At 40.4% G+C, this 19,094-nt stretch overlaps 4 protein-coding genes across 5 annotated transcripts; 3 read left to right on the top strand and 1 right to left on the bottom strand.

Annotated features, from left to right (window-relative positions):
- The first annotated feature begins 402 nt into the window (after positions 1-402).
- LOC141841563 (spliceosome-associated protein 130 A-like) lies at positions 403-5,756 on the top strand. The gene is made up of 3 exons (XM_074729738.1): positions 403-3,479; positions 4,954-5,445; positions 5,523-5,756. The coding sequence occupies exons 1-3, from the start codon at positions 462-464 to the stop codon at positions 5,658-5,660; spliced, it is 3,648 nt and encodes a 1,215-aa protein (XP_074585839.1). The 5' UTR covers positions 403-461; the 3' UTR covers positions 5,661-5,756.
- Positions 5,757-6,336: 580 nt separating this feature from the next.
- Positions 6,337-10,208, top strand: LOC141839431 (aminomethyltransferase, mitochondrial-like). The gene is made up of 3 exons (XM_074727175.1): positions 6,337-6,947; positions 8,171-8,289; positions 9,547-10,208. Exons 1-3 carry the CDS (start codon positions 6,372-6,374, stop codon positions 10,091-10,093), a joined length of 1,242 nt encoding a protein of 413 aa, XP_074583276.1. The 5' UTR covers positions 6,337-6,371; the 3' UTR covers positions 10,094-10,208.
- An 818-nt stretch (positions 10,209-11,026) lies between these two features.
- Positions 11,027-16,145, top strand: LOC141840704 (OVARIAN TUMOR DOMAIN-containing deubiquitinating enzyme 2). Of its 2 annotated transcripts, none has more exons than XM_074728763.1 (9): positions 11,027-11,131; positions 11,398-11,478; positions 11,571-11,616; positions 13,694-13,802; positions 14,288-14,379; positions 14,476-14,538; positions 14,643-14,761; positions 15,717-15,792; positions 15,870-16,145. In XM_074728763.1, exons 2-9 carry the CDS (start codon positions 11,414-11,416, stop codon positions 15,924-15,926), a joined length of 627 nt encoding a protein of 208 aa, XP_074584864.1. In that variant the 5' UTR covers positions 11,027-11,131; positions 11,398-11,413; the 3' UTR covers positions 15,927-16,145. The 2 variants fall into 2 exon arrangements, with proteins under 2 accessions (XP_074584864.1, XP_074584863.1); XM_074728762.1 differs by having other exon boundaries at positions 11,027-11,154; positions 15,870-16,144.
- A 651-nt stretch (positions 16,146-16,796) lies between these two features.
- LOC141837527 (putative disease resistance RPP13-like protein 1) lies at positions 16,797-18,863 on the bottom strand. The gene has a single exon (XM_074724907.1). It carries the CDS (start codon positions 18,861-18,863, stop codon positions 16,797-16,799), a length of 2,067 nt encoding a protein of 688 aa, XP_074581008.1.
- Between the last annotated feature and the right edge of the window lie 231 nt (positions 18,864-19,094).

The following is a 19,094-nucleotide window of genomic DNA, read 5'->3' as shown; positions in this document are numbered from 1 at the left end:
CTGTGAGATCCAGTGTGCATACGTGTTACGTTGCTTCATCACAGAAACCATGAAAGGGACATGCAACGCCGACAGAGACGGCTCACCGAAGCGATGTGCTGTGCTTAACGGCTTCTTTTTCACGTTGAAAGTTAGGTCGACCTGACCAATAAGAGATCAATGGGCCATGGACCTCGGCCCATAAGAGACTTTGCTAGGCCTGGCCCTGGTTCGGCCTAATATTGCTTCGACCGGCCCGGTTTGTACGGCGAACCATGCCACTGGACCAACCTCGCTTCGGTCGGATCGCATTCCACCACCAGTCCGATCTGATTCTGCTCGAGTTCTACTTTGCTTACTCGACGAGATCTACCCAAAACCCTAACCCTAAACCCGCAATCTTGTTCACGCACAGGCAAAAGGAAGAAGAAGAAGGAGGAGGAGGAGAAGACGCGAGGAAGAGGAGGTGGGGAGAAGAAAGGATGTACCTCTACAGCTTGACGCTGCAGCGGGCAGGTGGGATTGTATGCGCCACTTATGGCAATTTCGTCGGCGGAAAGACGCAGGAAATCGTGGTGGCTCGGGGCAAAAACCTGGATCTTCTCCGTCCCGATGAGTCAGGTAAGCTGCAGACCATTCTCTCCGTCGAGGTCTTCGGCGCCATCCGCTCGCTGGCTCAGTTCCGGCTCACCGGCTCCCAGAAAGACTACGTGGTGGTTGGCTCTGAATCTGGACGCCTCGTTATCCTCGAGTACTCACGCGAGCACAACATTTTCCACAAGGTTCACCAAGAGACATTCGGCAAATCTGGCTGCCGCCGCATCGTCCCCGGCCAGTTCCTCGCCGTCGATCCCAAGGGTCGCGCTGTCATGGTCGCGGCATGCGAGAAGCAGAAGCTTGTTTACGTCCTCAATCGTGATGCTGCAGCCCGCCTCACGATCTCCTCCCCCCTCGAGGCACACAAGTCCCACACTATCACCTACTCGGTTGTCGGGGTTGACTGCGGCTTTGATAACCCCATTTTTGCCTCCATCGAGTTAGATTACTCTGAGTCTGATCTTGACCCGACCGGACAGGCTGCCGCCGACGCTCAGAAGCACCTTACTTTCTATGAGCTCGACCTTGGTCTCAACCACGTCTCCCGCAAGTGGTCTGAACCTGTCGACAATGGTGCGAATCTCCTCGTTACTGTCCCTGGTGGTGGTGACGGCCCCAGCGGTGTCCTTGTCTGTGCTGAGAATTTTGTTATCTACAAGAACCAAGGTCATCCAGATGTTCGTGCTGTTATTCCTCGACGTGCTGACCTCCCCGCTGAGCGTGGTGTGCTTGTGGTTTCTGCTGCCACCCACCGCCAGAAGTCCATGTTCTTCTTCTTGCTACAGACAGAGTACGGGGACATCTTCAAGGTCACACTCGAGCACGAGGGCGACAGGGTTACTGAGCTCAAGATCAAGTATTTTGACACCATCCCTGTCACTTCATCCATGTCCGTCCTGAAGACTGGCTTTCTATTTGCAGCTTCTGAGTTTGGCAACCATGCCCTTTATCAGTTCCAGGCCATTGGTGAGGCTGAGGATATTGAAGCATCATCTGCTACTCTGATGGAGACTGAGGAAGGATTCCAACCGGTCTTCTTCCAACCACGTGGCTTAAAGAACCTTGTCAGGATTGACCTTGTCGAAAGTCTCATGCCCATCATGGACATGAAGATACTGAATCTCTTTGAGGAAGAGACTCCTCAAATCTTCACACTCTGTGGTAGAGGTCCTCGTTCAACACTGCGGATTTTAAGACCAGGTTTGGCGATCAATGAGATGGCAGTGTCACAACTTCCAGGCACACCTAGTGCAGTCTGGACTGTGAAGAAGAATGCCAATGATGAATTTGACGCTTACATTGTTGTGTCTTTTGTGAATGCCACACTTGTGCTTTCTATTGGTGAGACTATTGAGGAAGTCAGTGACAGTGGGTTTCTTGACACCACACCTTCACTTTCTGTCTCTTTGCTAGGAGATGATTCTCTAATGCAAGTCCATCCCAATGGAATTAGGCATATCAGGGAGGATGGCCGTATCAATGAGTGGAAGACACCTGGTAAGAAGACCATTGTGAAGGTTGGCTCCAACAGGCTCCAGGTGGTTATTGCTCTGAGTGGAGGGGAACTTATCTATTTTGAGATGGACCTGACGGGACAGTTGATGGAGGTGGAGAAGCATGAAATGCCTGGGGATGTGGCGTGCTTAGATATTGCACCAGTTCCAGAGGGGAGGCAGAGGTCTCGCTTCCTTGCTGTGGGATCTTATGATAACACAATAAGGATTCTGTCATTGGATCCTGATGATTGTATGCAGATCTTGAGTGTCCAAAGTGTGTCTTCACCACCTGAGTCACTCCTATTGCTCGAGGTAAAGGCTTCCAGTGGAGGGGAGGAAGGAGCAGATCATCCTGCTAGTGTCTTTCTCAATGCTGGTTTGCAGAATGGTGTCCTGTTCCGGACAGTTGTTGATATGGTCACTGGTCAACTTTCTGATACCCGGTCCCGGTTCTTAGGACTAAGAGCTCCTAAGCTATTCTCAACCACCATAAGAGGCCGACAGGCAATGCTTTGTTTGTCCAGTAGGCCCTGGCTTGGTTATATACATCAAGGACACTTTTTGCTAACTCCTCTCTCATATGAGGCACTTGAATATGCTGCATCCTTTTCTTCAGACCAATGTGCTGAAGGAGTTGTTGCAGTGGCTAATGAAGCTCTGAGAATTTTTACAGTTGAGCGATTGGGAGAGACATTCAATGAAACAGTTGTACCTTTACGATATACTCCTAGGAAATTTGTGCTGCAGCCCAAGCGTAAACATTTAATTATCATTGAGAGTGATCAAGGGATATTTACTGCGGAAGAGCGAGAAGCTGCTCGAAAGGAATGCTTGGAAGCTGCTGGGATTGGTGAAAATGGAAATGCAAACAATGGTGAACAGATGGAAAATGGTGATGGTGATGATGAGAAGGAGGACGCTCTGCCGGATGAGCAATATGGTTATCCAAAAGCAGAGTCGGATAGGTGGGCTTCTTGCATCAGAGTTCTTGATCCAAAAACAGGAAATACAACTTGTCTGTTGGAGCTACAAGATAATGAAGCAGCATTCAGCATTTGCACAGTGAACTTCCATGATAAGGAGTATGGGACTCTTTTGGCTGTTGGTACTGCAAAAGGATTACAGTTCTGGCCTAAGAGAAGTGTTGCTGCTGGGTTCATTCACATATATAGATTTGTTGAGGAAGGAAAGTCTCTTGAGCTTGTTCACAAGACACAAGTAGAGGGGGTTCCACTTGCTTTGTGTCAGTTTCAGGGGAGGCTCCTTGCAGGTATTGGTTCAGTACTCAGATTGTACGATCTAGGGAAAAGGAGGTTGCTCAGAAAATGTGAGAACAAGCTCTTTCCCCATTCTATTGTTTCTATCCATACATATCGTGATAGGATTTATGTTGGTGATATCCAAGAGGTATGCTTTCTTTTGTGTTTTTACTACTTTTATGTATTGTGAAATGTGATCTTTATTTGTCTCTTCAGTTTTTTGGATACTGATCATGAAGGAACTCTTGCAAAATGTGGTTTGACTAAGAAAATCATTTAGCTACCATCAAGTTTTTTTTTTCTTTTTTTGGGAGTTGAAATATAGTAGAGGATAGAACTCAATGGTGTAGAAGGATCCATATAGCTGACCACACCTAGTGGGATAAGATTTGGTAGTTGTTATGGCTTAATCATGCTCACTTTTGAGCCTTGGTTAGAAGAATTTTCTGTTTATACTTAACCATGCTTGGCAATTTTGGATTGATGACTCTTGTTTCCGCACTTCCGGTAGCTGTAACATTAGAACATGTATTCGACAACATCTTCATCACAGACTCCTGCATTTGTTTTGTAGCACTCCAGAAAACTTTTGAGAGATGAATGTAAAGGAACTTGATTTAAAACTGAATCTGAATGTGTAAAGTAACTTGAAAATACTTGGCTTGATTTTCACATTGAGGCCTAATGCCAAATATTTGGCCTAAGATGAGTGGGTGTGAGGCTATTTGCTCACTCTTGCCAGCTTATTGCTTCAGATAGTTGTTTCCATTCTGGCTGATTTCCAATACTAGGCTATGCAAATGGATTAGATAAATAATTCTGGAGATTTACAAATGTCTCAAGAAGTACTTTAGGTTATTGGCTGTTCTACAAGCAGCTTTGTGAATTTTATTTATAATGTCTGCTGTTGAAGGTAGTATCTGTCTAATGGACCATTATGAAGCCCTGTAACTTTGTTTACATATTCGGCAAATAAATTTATTAAGCACCACCCAGTTGTGTAGCTTGGTATATTTCTTTCAATAATAGAACCTGGCACTGTGTACCAGACCATGTCTTGACATACACATATCATAATTAATCATAATCTCCGCCATCTTAGATATATAAGTAATCAAGATATCATTAAGGCAATGTTATTCCCTATGACTTTTTTCCCTTCCAAATAATCCTTCATAATGCTGAGTTTTAAATTGCTTGTCAACTGCTTGCTTTATGTGAGTTTTAAATTCAAACTTTGCAAGAATTTATATGTCATTCATGCTCGATTTATTCCAATAGAACATAGTTACTGCAAACCTATCTTGGTGATGGTGTCTTTCTTCTTATACTTTCTGGTGACATGATTTTCACACTGCTATTGAAGTCTCTCTTGCTAGTGTGTTTTTTTTTAGGATGGACATTAACCAATTTGCTTGTATTCTACTATACCCTAGGTTAACATGGTATGTGCATCTGTATATGAACGTGTTTGAGCATTTAATATTGTATTTCTATGCATGAATGCTTTGCTTGGATTTATTTGAACAATTGCACATGGTTATACTCAATTCAAGCAGGATGTTTTCCCTTCAAATATGACTATTTTGCCAACTTATTGTCATTCGAATCTTCTCTTGCAGTCTTTTCATTACTGCAAGTACAGAAGGGATGAAAATCAACTTTACATATTTGCGGATGATTCTGTTCCAAGGTGGCTCACTGCAGCACATCATATAGATTTTGACACCGTGGCTGGAGCTGACAAGTTCGGAAACATATACTTTGTTCGACTGCCACAAGATGTGTCAGATGAGATCGAGGAAGATCCAACAGGAGGTAAAATAAAGTGGGAGCAAGGGAAGTTGAATGGTGCTCCTAATAAAGTCGAGGAGATCGTGCAATTTCATGTCGGAGATGTTGTGACATGCTTGCAGAAGGCCTCACTGATACCTGGAGGAGGTGAATGTGTCATTTATGGGACTGTGATGGGAAGTGTGGGCGCATTGCTTCCATTTATCTCCAGGGAAGATGTGGATTTTTTCTCCCACTTAGAAATGCACATGAGGCAAGAACATCCGCCTTTGTGCGGTAGGGATCACATGGCCTTCAGATCTGCTTATTTCCCTGTCAAGGCGAGCCTTCAAACTCTTATGCATACTTGTGCATTTTTAATTTCACGTTATTGATTTTGCTCCTTTTTATTCTGCAGGATGTAATTGATGGTGATCTGTGCGAGCAGTTCCCAACTCTTCCTCCCGATTTGCAGAGGAAGATTGCTGATGAACTCGATAGAACTCCAGGAGAAATATTGAAGAAACTCGAAGATGCCAGAAACAAAATAATTTGAGTAAAGCATCAACGAGTCAGGCAAGGGTTATTTTACTACGCCATTTTTGAAATTCCTGCTCGCATCTGAACGTAGTGTTGTTGAGTTTAACTAGATCAGTAGATATATTTTGTATTTTTTTTTTTTTGGCATTATTTTGAACCAGAGATCTTCGCTCACTCTAGGTCTTTCAACACAGTCACTCTTTTGCCTATTAATTGAATAAAATGGTTCCTTCTTTTAATAATCTTGCCGCCGTCTTCGCCGTGCTGTCCGGCCATCATCGGGTTTCCCCGCGCTATGAATGGAATAAAATCAATATTGTCCGAGTTGATTACGACGCAGTAGAATTCTCCGATCGTGATTCGGTTGACCGAAGTCAGACATATACACGTTTTTTCGTAAATCGTGATCAATTGTAGTTTTTCGATTTACTTTCTCATAAATGATCATGGATCGGAGCGTTGGCGAGTGGAGCTATTAAGATAGTGAATTTTATTTATTTATTTATTTTTACATAAAAATAAAATTAATATTCTTTTAATATATCTGTGAATAAAGAAAAGGGGCTGACCCTACCTACCTCGAGTTGCGAAGCAAGTAGGTGAGCCTAGTGCGGTGGGTAACAAAGAAGGTATTAATTTAAAAGTGGCTTTCCTTTTCCTTGGATCTCCCTATTTCTCACTCTCACCAACTCTGCGCCAACTTCCTTCTCTGCTTCCTCCGTGCGAGATGGGCGGACGCGGTCTGTGGCGTCTCGGACGATGCATCTCCCGCCGCCTCGCCCGATCCAATCCCGCCGCCTCCAACCCCCGCCTCTTTGCCACCGCTCCCTCCCTCGAGCCGGCGGAACTCAAGAAGACGTCGCTCCACGACCTCCACGTCGAGCACGGCGGCAAGATGGTGCCTTTCGCCGGGTGGAGCATGCCTCTCCAGTACAGGGACTCGATCATGGACTCCACCCTCCACTGCCGCGCCTCCGCCGGCCTCTTCGACGTGTCCCACATGTGCGGCCTCAGCCTCCGCGGACGCGACTGCGTTCCCTTCCTCGAGACTCTCGTCGTCGCCGATGTGGCTGGCCTGCAGCCCGGCACCGGGACGCTCACGATCTTCACCAACGAGCGCGGCGGCGCCATCGATGATTCTGTGGTCGCCAAGGTGGGGGACGATCACATCTACCTGGTGGTGAACGCCGGATGTAGGGATAAAGATCTGGCGCACATTGGCGCGCACATGGAGGCATTCAAGTCCAAGGGAGGGTCTGTGGACTGGCACATTCATGATGAGAGATCGCTGCTTGCCCTTCAGGTATCTGAGATCTTCTTTTTTTGTTGGGTATAATATTGGTGCAGATCGGATATCATGGAGAAACTTGTTTAATGAACATTTATTTCTAGAAACATTATATGAGGAATGATCTCACAGAAAGAAGTCTAGATTTGTTTTTTTACCCCTTGTTTCTGAATGTATTTGAGTTGAATAGGTAAGGATGCTTTGAGATCTATATTTGATTTCGATTTTATGTGCTTTTGGAATAGTTCGGATGATACCTGATCTCAGCATGTTCCTATACAATTAACTAGTCTTTAAAATTGGAAGCTTTCTGTTGTTCTTGAAGGCATTTTCAACCAAAGAACGATAAGTAACTAGTGTGCTGAAGAGTATCCAGATAATAAAAGTATGGAGAATTGTATTTTATATCACAAGACTGCGCAAGCAAGATGTTCTGGTTTCGGCTTCTAGTAACAGTATAGAAAGCTATTAATTTGATGGTCTAAGTGATATAAAAAATGCCTCATTACTAGCAGAATAAATAAAAAATAAGATAGGAGATGTTTGCAAAATAGAGAAATACATGTTCGATTCCATTCTACTATTGCTGGCTGCTGTTGTCGGTTTTTACTAGTTTCAACTTAACGAACTTTATGTAATACAAGACTGGAACATTTGCAGCTAGATTTAATAAGCAATGTGACATGTTTCTAATGTTTTGGAGTACTAGATACCACATGAAATCAAACTTGAATACCTTTTCCTTTTTCTAGAAATTTTCTTCTTGTGCAGATTACTTTTAAAACTAATTTGAGATTCACTATTTCACTCTCATGTTTTTTTCTCCTTTTTTTAGTAAGATGAACTTATTTCATCCAAATAAACTCTTTCAAGTAACTACAACTTAAGAATTAATTAGTTGATGGGTGGAACCTCCTTTCCCTGTTAAGTGGATTTTTGATGGGTAGTTTAAATTGATTTTCATAAAAGTTGAACCATGTTCCTTTACACAAGCTTCAATTTATCACAAAATATGACAACTTTTCCTGAGTAAGCTTCCTCTCCAGTTTCCATTAAATAATTTTTTTCCCTGAGTCGTCTTCCTCTCCAATTTTTTCCCATTAAATAAAAAAAAATTCATTTGTAAGTTTCTCCTTTGACTTTCTTTTCTTTTAGAATAGTTGGGACTATAGAAAAGGTAATGGTTAAGCTATTTCATTGTTTCTGACAAGCTTTTCATTGCTAATTAATGAACTCAGGGCCCCATGGCTGCACCAGTTCTCCAATTGTTAACGAAGGAGAACCTAAGCAAATTTTATTTTGGCGAGTTCCGCACCACCAACATCAACGGATCTCTTTGTTTCCTCACAAGAACTGGGTATGTTTTTATTAGTTAATTTTGTGTTTTGGACAATATTTCCTACAAGCTCAGACCTGCATTTTTATTCCAATTTCTAATGTCTTGGATTAGTTGGCACTTTCAGTGTCCATCAACATAAAAAAAATTGAGTTAATCTCTTGTTAATTTTATATACTCTAACATGGAAGACAACATTGATTAAAAGTTATATTCTTTCTTTTGGTCTTTTCTTATGAGTGCCTTAGCTCCTTTGAGTACGGTAACTAACTAGTGAGGTTAAAGATAGCCAATAATTGTATTTTGATCCTTTTACTACAAATATTTATGGACATTGACATTGAGACAAGTCCTCTAATGCAATGCATATGAAGATTTGTAACCTAACTATAATTAATTATTTTCACTTCTTAGAAACCTTTAGTTCACTCAAATCTAGGATATTATTTGTAGAAAGCAAATTAGTTTTTGAAAAGAATATTGTTCTTTTATAGGTCAACCTCTTGATCTGATTGACAATTTGTTTGCATGGAAACCAATTAGGTCGGGGGTATCCTTTGTTGAACCACCTGCCAATTGACAATTTATTTGCATGAGAAACCTGTAAACTTGGGGCTGCATTCTTTGTTGAGCCACTTTTTCTATCTCATTAAATCCTTTGTTGTTGATTTAGATAATTGGGGTGGTTTATTATTTTCAAAATTTGCCCGATGATGCAGCATAATTGTGTTGATGTCCATCGTCCCGGATGTTCTAAGTTCATGTTACGTGTATATCAAATATAAGCTTCATGGGAAACATGGAAGAATAATAATTATCAGTACTGTGGCACTGAATCGAACTTTATTAGATTCAAGATAGCAATATGATTTAGATTGAGTTTTGACGTGATCTACCTCTATCTTTGTTGGTGCTCCCACTAAGGAAAGATATACATTATGTTATGCTAAGTTATGTTTTCATCATTCATTAAAATTTTTGTCCTTTCATCCATTACTTTATGGATGATACATTTAGTTGAGCCTCAGTTGTATTGACATTAGATTCGGTTGGATAATTTTAAACTTAATTTGAAGGGAAAAAAAGAAAGATCAATGTAATACGTAATGCTCTTGGATCATAATAACACTGTGCTTGAAAAATCCTGGACACAGTAATTTCAATGGATGTATTTGTATTTTCCATGTTATTCCTGTACTTGGAAGCTTGTGAGGTAGACCTTGTTCAGCTTGTTGAACTGACAATTGCTTGAGTTTCTCATCTCCCTCTAATTGTCAGTTATACAGGCGAGGATGGTTTTGAAATATCAGTTCCATCTGAGGATGCTTTAGATCTTACAAAGGCAATTCTGGAGAAATCCGAAGGTAAGGTTAAGTTGACAGGTTTAGGTGCTCGAGACAGTCTCCGTCTTGAAGCTGGCCTTTGTCTGTATGGCAACGACATGGAACAGCACATTACGCCTGTTGAAGCTGGCCTTTCATGGGCAATTGGCAAGAGAAGAAGAGCAGAAGGTGGTTTCCTGGGCTCAGAGGTGATCTTAAAGCAACTCCAAGAAGGTCCAGCCATAAGACGCGTCGGCTTCTTCTCGACAGGCCCTCCCCCTCGAAGTCACAGCGAAATCTCTAGCAGCTCTGGGGAAAAGATTGGAGAGGTGACCAGCGGAGGCTTCAGTCCCTGCCTAAAGAAAAACATAGCAATGGGCTATGTGAAATCAGGTTTCCACAAGGTTGGGACCGAAGTGAAGATAGTTATTCGAGGGAAGTCCAACAATGGAGTTGTAACAAAGATGCCGTTCGTGCCGACCAAGTATTACAAACCATCATAGATCACTGGATCATTATGCATTTACAATTTGCTTGTTTTGTCCATTTTTCAACTGTTGCCAGCAAGCTTTATGGAAAGCTGGTATAAGCATTCCAAGTTCATGAAAAACTTCTTCATGCTGTGTATTTGATTCTTGGCCTGCTGGATGCTGTTTAGTGCTTGTAAATGTGCGACCTCTCTAAACTTGTGAGGGGATGACTGAAAAATCTGCCATTCAAAAATTTCGCGTAAATTTTCTGGTATTTTGGCTTTGTAGATTAATCAGCCGGTTAATTAAGAATATGCTCAAGTTTATCCAATTTTTATTATGTATGGTTTCTCATTGCTCAAATTAAATCGATTTTAAACTCCATTATAAATGTCATTATTGATTTGGGTTACTGTGTAATGGTAAGAGGTGGAATGGATTCATGATTCAAATTTTATTTAGGGTACGTTATAGGAGTTTTTTTAAAAATTTATGATGATGTATCAAAATCTATCTGTCTTCTCGATTAATTTTGATATTTAATGAGAAATTTTTATGAAGTTGTAGATAATGAAAATTTAAATCTCATTTAGAATAAATTATATTTGAGAAGTTTAAACAATCAATAGAAAATTAAAAAATTATTGTGAAATTGATAGGTGACTATCTTATGGATTTATTTGAAAAACTTATATGATCTAAGAGCAAAATTCATGAGACTAGTTGGTCAAATGTAACCCTCACTTGGTCGCAACCAACCGACCTTGATATTATTTTTAAATAGATTTGTTTAAATATTTTTTAAAAATATTATTTTTATATTAGATTTGTTATAAATTTAGGTAAAATTATTAAATTTATTTTTTAATAGATTATTAAATTTATTAAAAAATTTTATATTGATTTTGTGGCAGGGTAATAGATCGAGTCAGGACGCGGGTTCCTATTAGACCCCCCTGAATCTGATCCCGCTTTCGCCTATCGATTTCACGCCGCCGCACCTTTCCGTCTTCGCTGCTTTCCTCCAGCGGTTCCTTCCGCAGGTTGATTCCGGCCAAAGAAAGGGATTAGGTGGTGTTTCCTCTCTTCCACAGGTTCCCGTTCGTTTCTTTTACTTATTTGCCATTTCCTTTCTAGCTCTGAGTTGCTGATCTTGCCTTTCGGTACCCTTTCCCCCTTCTTGGATCGACTTGGCTCCAGAAGTTTTTTTGTTTGTCAATTTTCCCCCTTTTTTGTTTAATTGATTTATCTTGTCAAAATTCCTTATTTGCTTTCTGTTTAGCTCATCCTAAGAGATATTCTCGTGATTGAGATCTCGTTGGTTGACATTGATGCAGGTGAGAATTCGATAGAATGGAAGGGATTGTTGTTCGGAGAGTAATCCCTTCGGATAACAGCTGTCTGTTCAATGCTGTGGGGTGGGTTTCTGCTATCTAAATTCTTTTTTTTTTCTCTTTGAACAAAAATTCATTGTTGTTCTGGATCTGTGAAGAAATAAATAATTTTACAGGTATGTTATGGAACATGACAAACACAAAGCTCCATATTTGAGACAGGTTTTCTTCTTTTTCTTCAATTGTAGTCATTTTTTGCTTTTGTCTCGTTTATTACTTTATTTTTTACCTGTTAGATTTCCTACCATATTAGATTTCCTACCACAAGGAGCTAAGAGTCCATGTCAAGACCAACCTTGAATGTTATTCGCTTTCAGTATGTTGAATGCAATTGAGAAGATTTTATTGTGGTTCTCTGCAAGTGTTCACGCCTTCCATCATGCATTTTTCATGTAATCAGAATGGTTTCAAATTGTCTGGCGTAGGCTATATAGTTAGATGCTCTCTCTGACTATAAGCATACCTTTCTCATATGCAAACTGATAAATTATTTGCTTCCAAAAAGAGACATTTTTTTATCAGGAGATAATCGACACTAACGGATAAAGACTTTCATGATTTTTGTTAAGCATTAACATCATAGTTAGAACTGGATTATTCGTGATTCTTATCATAAAAATGTTGTGATTTACATGTAAGACGATATGTATCCTATATATGAATTAGGATTTTAAATCTTATTTCTTATGATTCTAAAGTAAGTTGGAAATCAGATCAAAAGATGAATCCAATACCCATTGCCTAGTAAGTCATTAACTAAACCAACAGATTAAAAATTAAATAGATTTTTAATAAAAAAAGAAAGGATTAATCTTATGATATAAACTATAAGTAGAAAGGCTAGATAGTGGAATCTCAAAGTAAATGATAACATAGAAGAATAAAAGTCTTAACATGAAGATATAGTAGATGACAGTTAAGGTACACAACACCAAAAACAATTGGAACATATCCTCTAGTTTCAAAGGGATTCTATGAATAAAAATTTAAAAAGGATTGATTTGATTCAAGTTATAATCTATATTGGATTTCCTAATTTCTTAATAGAGGATCAAACAGAAGGCATTGAAGAATTATAGATGAATATACAGGTGAGGTAAGCTGAATTGTAGATAAACAGAAGTCATATTTTGTGGTGTAGTAAGCTGAATTTAGACTGTAAATGACTTTATAATCATGTTCAGGGTTAGATAAAACAACTATGGTGTTAGTTGTGCATGACTTGGAATAAAGGTGAGATGCTAACCCATCAAGTAGGCACTGCAGTTGTGCATAACATGGGCAGCTCCTTTGTAGTTCCAGTTCAAGATAGTGAAGAGTCACCTATTCCCTTCAGTCTGTTGCAATCATCTTAAATCTTTGGCAGCTGCATTGCGTATGGTATATAACAGCTAGTCTATAAATAAAAATTCCACCAGAAAATATGTATCATCGGCAAAACAAGGTTAATATCCTCTATGCTGTTGTAGCTTTGAGATTGTATTGATATACACTATCAAATGTGCAATCAAATCTGTGGATAAGAAATTACTGTCATGTTGCTGATGGGATATTATGATATTATTGCTTAATTAGATTTAATATTGCATCAACCTTTTGGATTGGTTATGTTTCTTTTGCATGTTTAGTAACAGTGTCAGATGTGGTGAAGGTAGAATAGAAAGGAAGAAATACAAGTTTTAAAGCCGATGGCAGTCCTGGTCTGGCATGGTGTCAACACACAATACATGTTGGCATTAATCAAGAGTGTGGATCTGGGAAAGGAGGAGGAGCTCTTTGCTTTACTTTTAGAATTCCTTATATAAAAGTGATACTTGTGTTCACTTGCTAGAAAATTTGTCTCACTATTGCTCCAACAACTCCTCTCATTTAGTCACACATCCTCTGCTTAAATAGAATTAAGCTTGGTGCATAAACATTTGTGAACACCCTTTTTGAAAACCTATCCAGTAATAATTGGAAATTTTAAGGAAAGGTTGGTGCGATGATAGTATATTAAACCTTTCCTTCCTATGTTTACTGTTTTGATATTGATTGTGTTCATCGAAACAGTTTATAAAGAATGGTTAGTGTGGTATTCTGAATCAGCTACTTTTTTTTATGGGTATCTATGGGCTATAAATATAAATGATAAAACTATTAGACTGTCCATTCTAAGAGTTTATTGATATCTGCATCATCATCATTGTAATTTGAGCCTAACCTTCACTCTCTTTCTTCTTTTTCTGTTTCGCTGCAGGTCATAGCTGCAGTTGTGGGAAGTGATCCAGGAAAATACACTGAAGCCTTTTTGGGAAAGCCAAATGATGCGTATTGTTCATGGATTCAGGATCCTGATAAATGGGGTGGTGAGCGCTTGTGATTTTCTCAATCAAAATAAAGTACTGCAAGCTACAAATGGCCAAATATCTATCATCTTTTGATGTTCTCCCACTATCTTTTTTCATATTTCATTCAGATCCTGCAACTTTGATAGCATTTAATATCATATAAACAGTGACTAAACCAAGGAATGCTCTATTGATTCAATCTTGTAGTTGATTCAACTCCTAGGGTATCCTACAACAGAGAGCATGGGATATTTGACGATTTTGAAACTCTAGTGGCTTTGGCTGAATATTTCTGTATTTTTTAACCATATAACTTTTGGAGTAGCTTTCCAGAATAAAAAAAAACAAATTATAGCTCTAAAGTAAATTTTATGATGCTCTTTTTTGACCTTCTTCCCCAATGCCTTGTTCGGCATGAACAACATACATCTAGTGTATTATTATTATTATAGATTTTAATACTTAAAATGTTCCTTTGTAAGATGCTCCTCTTTTCACTACAGGTGCTATAGAATTGTCCATTCTCTCTGAGTTCTATGGACGTGAAATTGCTGCTTATGATATCCAAACCACTCGGTGTGATGTGTATGGCCAGGTAATGTATCATCATAAGGTTTTAATCTACTACTTTTTTCTTTCCTTTGGCCAAGGGATTTTATGTTTTCCCCCTTGCTTTGTGACTGGGAAACAGGAGAAGAACTACAGTGAAAGGGTGATGCTGATATATGATGGCCTACATTATGATGCATTAGCTGTATGTCAATTTTGTGGTCGTCTCAGAAAAAGACTGTCACTTTCCACATTCCAGCATAGCTAACCTAACTTGTTTTGTTGTAATTCAATATATGTTTCTTACAGATGTCTCCATATGATGGGGCACCCGAAGAGTTTGATCAAACCGTTTTTTATGTTAGAAGTGACCGCTCCATTGGACCTGTGGAGAACTTTGCACTTAATCTGGTTAAAGATGCCCAAAGGTAAGTTTTTTTTGGTAAAGCGATCATCTTTCTCTTCAGCTGCAACAAAATTGGTCTTAGATGAGCATATCAAAATCACGGTGCTTCTGTTGTAAATTGTAGCTACTTGAGGTTGACACTCAATTTGCATCATTCAGGCAAGCCTAGATAAATTGGATTTGAAACTACATAACCTAAACAAGCTGTACTGAAAGCCACAGGATGCACAATTTTGTTAGCATCCTCAAAGCTTGCCTTTTTAGCATTGGTGGCAGCTATATTGATTAGAATACTAATGTTTTGTTTTAGTTTATTTTGTTTAAGGTTAGCCTTGGTGCAACCGCAAAGTTGTTGCCGTGTGACGTAGAGGTCACAAGTTCAAGTTTTGGAAACAATCTCTTTTAAAACAGAGTAAGACTGCATATAATAGACCTTCCTCGGGATCTCGCATTGGCGGGAGCTTCGTGCATCAGATTGTCCTTTTTTTTGTTTAAGAAAAAGGAATAGATTTAAACTCAAGGCCTTGACAACTTCTATGGCTCAGATGGACTAGGCTAGTTGACACCTTTAAACTTTTCACTGTAAATTTGATAGATTTCTAATCTAGTTCTGAAGTTATCCATTGTTTTCTTTCAGTGTGAACTTTTCATCCACCAAGTTTAAATGATAATATCCCGAGGGTTTTGGCCAGTTTGTGTCGACTCCAAGTAGATGGGTTTGTCTTTTTGTAGAGCACATTCAATATGAAATGAGAAATGGGTTGATCTAATTTTTTAGATAGACTGATAGCAACAATGAATTCCTAAATAGCTACCTGTGGATTGTCCATCGCTTAACTCAGCAAACATTTGATTGACTTTGGGACTTTACAATTAACCAAGTTTGATCATAACTTCATGATTCTTCTAGATTTTTCTGTGATATATGTCATTACTTCCTAGCATCTGATTTCTATAAGCAAATATTTATCTTCCAGGAAGAGGAGTTACACAGACACTGCCCACTTTACCTTACGCTGTGGAGTATGCCAAGCTGGTTTGGTTGGCCAAAAGGTTACTATATCAACGAAAAAGCCACTTTATTTCAGAAATTACCATTATTTTTCTAATGAGTTGTTTTGAATATCCAGGAAGCTATTGAGCATGCTCAAGCTACGGGCCATGTAAATTTCCAGGAGTATCGGTAGGACTTGCATAAAGGCATCTGTAAACTAGAGTTGCTTACAAATCATTCCTCCCCATTGTTTTATTACATGTCTTAGTAACATGCATGACATTTGCGCTGGTCAAAAGCAAGAAGATTGTAAGAGCAATACATTTAACGTAATCTGTTTGATAACTCATTACTGTATATCTGTCATAATTGTATTGTATAATCGAGATGAATTATTTTCTGAAAAACGATATTAGTATTACGTCTGCCAATCATTTGCTTTCGGTGGTGTCGGTAATATATACTAATCTGCAGCAACATTATGTAGTACATCTCTATGGATGGTGATGGCTTCTCTTTAAGAGCACAAATATGGTGTTTGTTCTATGCTGCTGTGGCTCTCCTTGCTTTTGTGCATTACATTAGCATTGGTACATTTATTTATTTTTTATGAAAAGGCATATTTGGTTAATTAACGTGAGATTTCAGTTTGGAATTTAGTGCTACAAGATCGGTTTGCAGTAGGTTGATGATGTTGTCGTTGGCACCATGGGCATCCTTTTGATGAACTCTTTCCCAGGTTTGTATCAACTTTGTGAACAATAAGAATGTCGAACTGCATGATTTATCCTGCAATGATCTGACACTCGACCTTAGTTACTGTAAAAGTACAAGGGAAGTTTTTTTTTTTAACTATTGAATTCTTAAAGCAAGTTTAGCTTAGCTATTTTTTAAGATCACAGCAAAGAACACCACATACAAAGTTCAGATACGGAAACAATTGATATCAAGGTTATAGAAAGCATGATGTTGGCATTCAAACCTAGTGTCTGACTTAGAACACAGGTTATAACTTATAATAGTATCTGATATTTCGAACACTGACATTATTATTCTAGATGTTCTAAATATCATCATTATGGTCGATAGCTTCGAGATTTGGGTCCAGGGCACAGAGATTGATGACTTGGTCCATGTGATTGCGCAACAACAAATGCTTAGAGCCCGTCTTCAGATTCAGCCTCCATCGATGATAGAATCTGCAAAAAGATTTTGGTAGCTTATCGACGCCGCTGTCAGGAAACTCCAGATATCGAAGATGCCTCAGATGAACAATTGCGTCAGGCAAATCCCCTGGGAGTTCAGAAAGCATCAACAGCCGCAAACGACGTGAATCTTTCAAAACCTCTGCGAGAGAATCCATGAATTCAGAGTGCGAGATGGGCGAGGACAGTCTACCATCGATTACAAGGCTGCGAAGAAACTTTCGCTTTCGTAAAACCTTTGAAAACCTGACGAAGTTGTCTGCAGTGACATACAGATGGTGAGCCTTCATTGGGATTTCTATTTCTTCGATTCCATCCTCAAGCCGGAAAAACTCACCATCACAGATATGATCTGCAAGTTCATGCATCATGGCATGGATCACAAACTTGTTCTTCTTTCTCCATGCGTCCACGAAAAACGATCTGCTTGAGAGATCGTCGACGAAGTTGTGGGCGTAGGAGGCTCCGTTGCTAGGAGTAAGACCCAGTGCCATCCAAAACCTCAGCAACTGGTTTTTCTCGAAGCAATAGTTCTTGGGAAACAGAGCACATGAAATGTAGCATTGTTTCAGGTGCTCGGGCAGCTGCTGGTAGCTTTGTCCGAGGACTGACAAGAGATCGCCATCTCGCGCGACCAACGAAGTCTTTCCCCTCTCAAAGCGATCCTTCAGAAAACCACTTATCCTCACTGCTGCTAACGGCAGGCCTCCCAGCTGCTGTGCTATTTTGCAGCACATCTGCTCCCTGTCTGGCTGCTTGTTGGTCCTTTCCACGCCGAACGCACTGTCTTTGAGCAACTCCAAGTACTCCTCTTCCTCTAAGCCATCCAGTTTTATCGTCACCTTCGTCTCCAGCATCCTCGCGATCCCTTCGAGCCGGGTCGTCACGACGATTTTGCTTCCTTCTTTTCCGCAATTCAGGGGCGTCAGAAGGTATCTCCATGCAGTGGTGGATTCCTCCCACACATCGTCCAAGACGATCAGAAACCTCTTGCCCTTCATCCCCGCAGTAAGAATCTTCCTCAACTCTCCCAGGCTGATTATGTTGTGAAGATCGTAGGGTCTCTCCATGGAAGCAGACTCTATAATTTTGATCGTAAGCTTCTTGAGGTCGAACTGAGTGGACACGCAGACCCATGCCATGATATCGAAATGTCTCTCGACCACTTTGTTGTGGAAGGCAAGCTGTGCGAGGACTGTCTTCCCGATCCCCCCAGGGCCGACGATAGACAGAACGGAGAACTTGCTGCAGTTCAGAAAGGATTCCCCGTGAACCATCGTCGTCTCGAGTAAGGCCTGCAACATCGCCTCCTCTTCTGCAGTTCGTCCTCTGATCGGTATGGCCCCGGTAGGGTGCGACATCCCTGCCCAAAAGGGGGGGATCCACCCTCGCTTCACTCCGCCAGATGCTTCATGTCGCTCCACCACTTTAAGAATATCGCCGATTTCATGGATGAGGTCGCCGAGAGTCTTGACGACCTCGCCCAGCTGTTTGATGTCGCCTCGATCGATCTTTCGTCGCGCGGGGAAGAGGATCGCTCTCATGAAGTTATCAGGCTCGTCGGTTGCATCGGTGAAGAGCAAAGCTTTCTGGATGACCTTTCTAACAACCTTCGGCATCAGACAAGACGAAGCGGGAGAACTGGCCTGGTCCTTGTTCCAAGAAAGTTGGAGCTCCAAGCTGTCGATCACGTCCTCGGCAACGTAAACCGCTTCCTTGAAGCGCCACAGCCAGTCCCTCAAGCTTTGGCTCTCGAACTGCATGTTCTCGAGCTCAGCGATGGTTCTGACTTTGTTGAGATCGATCTGCAGTTTCTTTAACTTCTGCTTCACGCTGGTTCGCAGGTAGTGATCGATGGCCAATTTCGTCAAGCGACTGATGAGAGGAGCTGCTAGCCATCCTGCTACTGTGATCTCTGGACCCATCAGGGCTGAGATCTGGAAGAGAGATATGCGATAATTGTTCTAATCTAAAACAAGTTGTAATCTAAAGTGAAGGGGAAGGGAAGCGAATGGAAATATTACATGATCTACTAATTTCTGTCAATTTTAGAAATTTAAAGACGCGTTTTTTAGAAAAACAATCTGAGCGTAGACAGCACGATCAGTCCTGACGTTACTCACGCAGCTTGAAGTAGTCACAGTTGACTGAGTCGT

The sequence above is a fragment of the Curcuma longa genome, chromosome 11 (genome assembly GCF_044706935.1).
Source record: "Curcuma longa cultivar G26 ecotype Majalengka, Jawa Barat chromosome 11, ITB_CL_G26_1.1, whole genome shotgun sequence".
Lineage (NCBI taxonomy): Eukaryota > Viridiplantae > Streptophyta > Magnoliopsida > Zingiberales > Zingiberaceae > Curcuma > Curcuma longa.
This window is presented reverse-complemented; position numbering and strand designations above follow the sequence as displayed.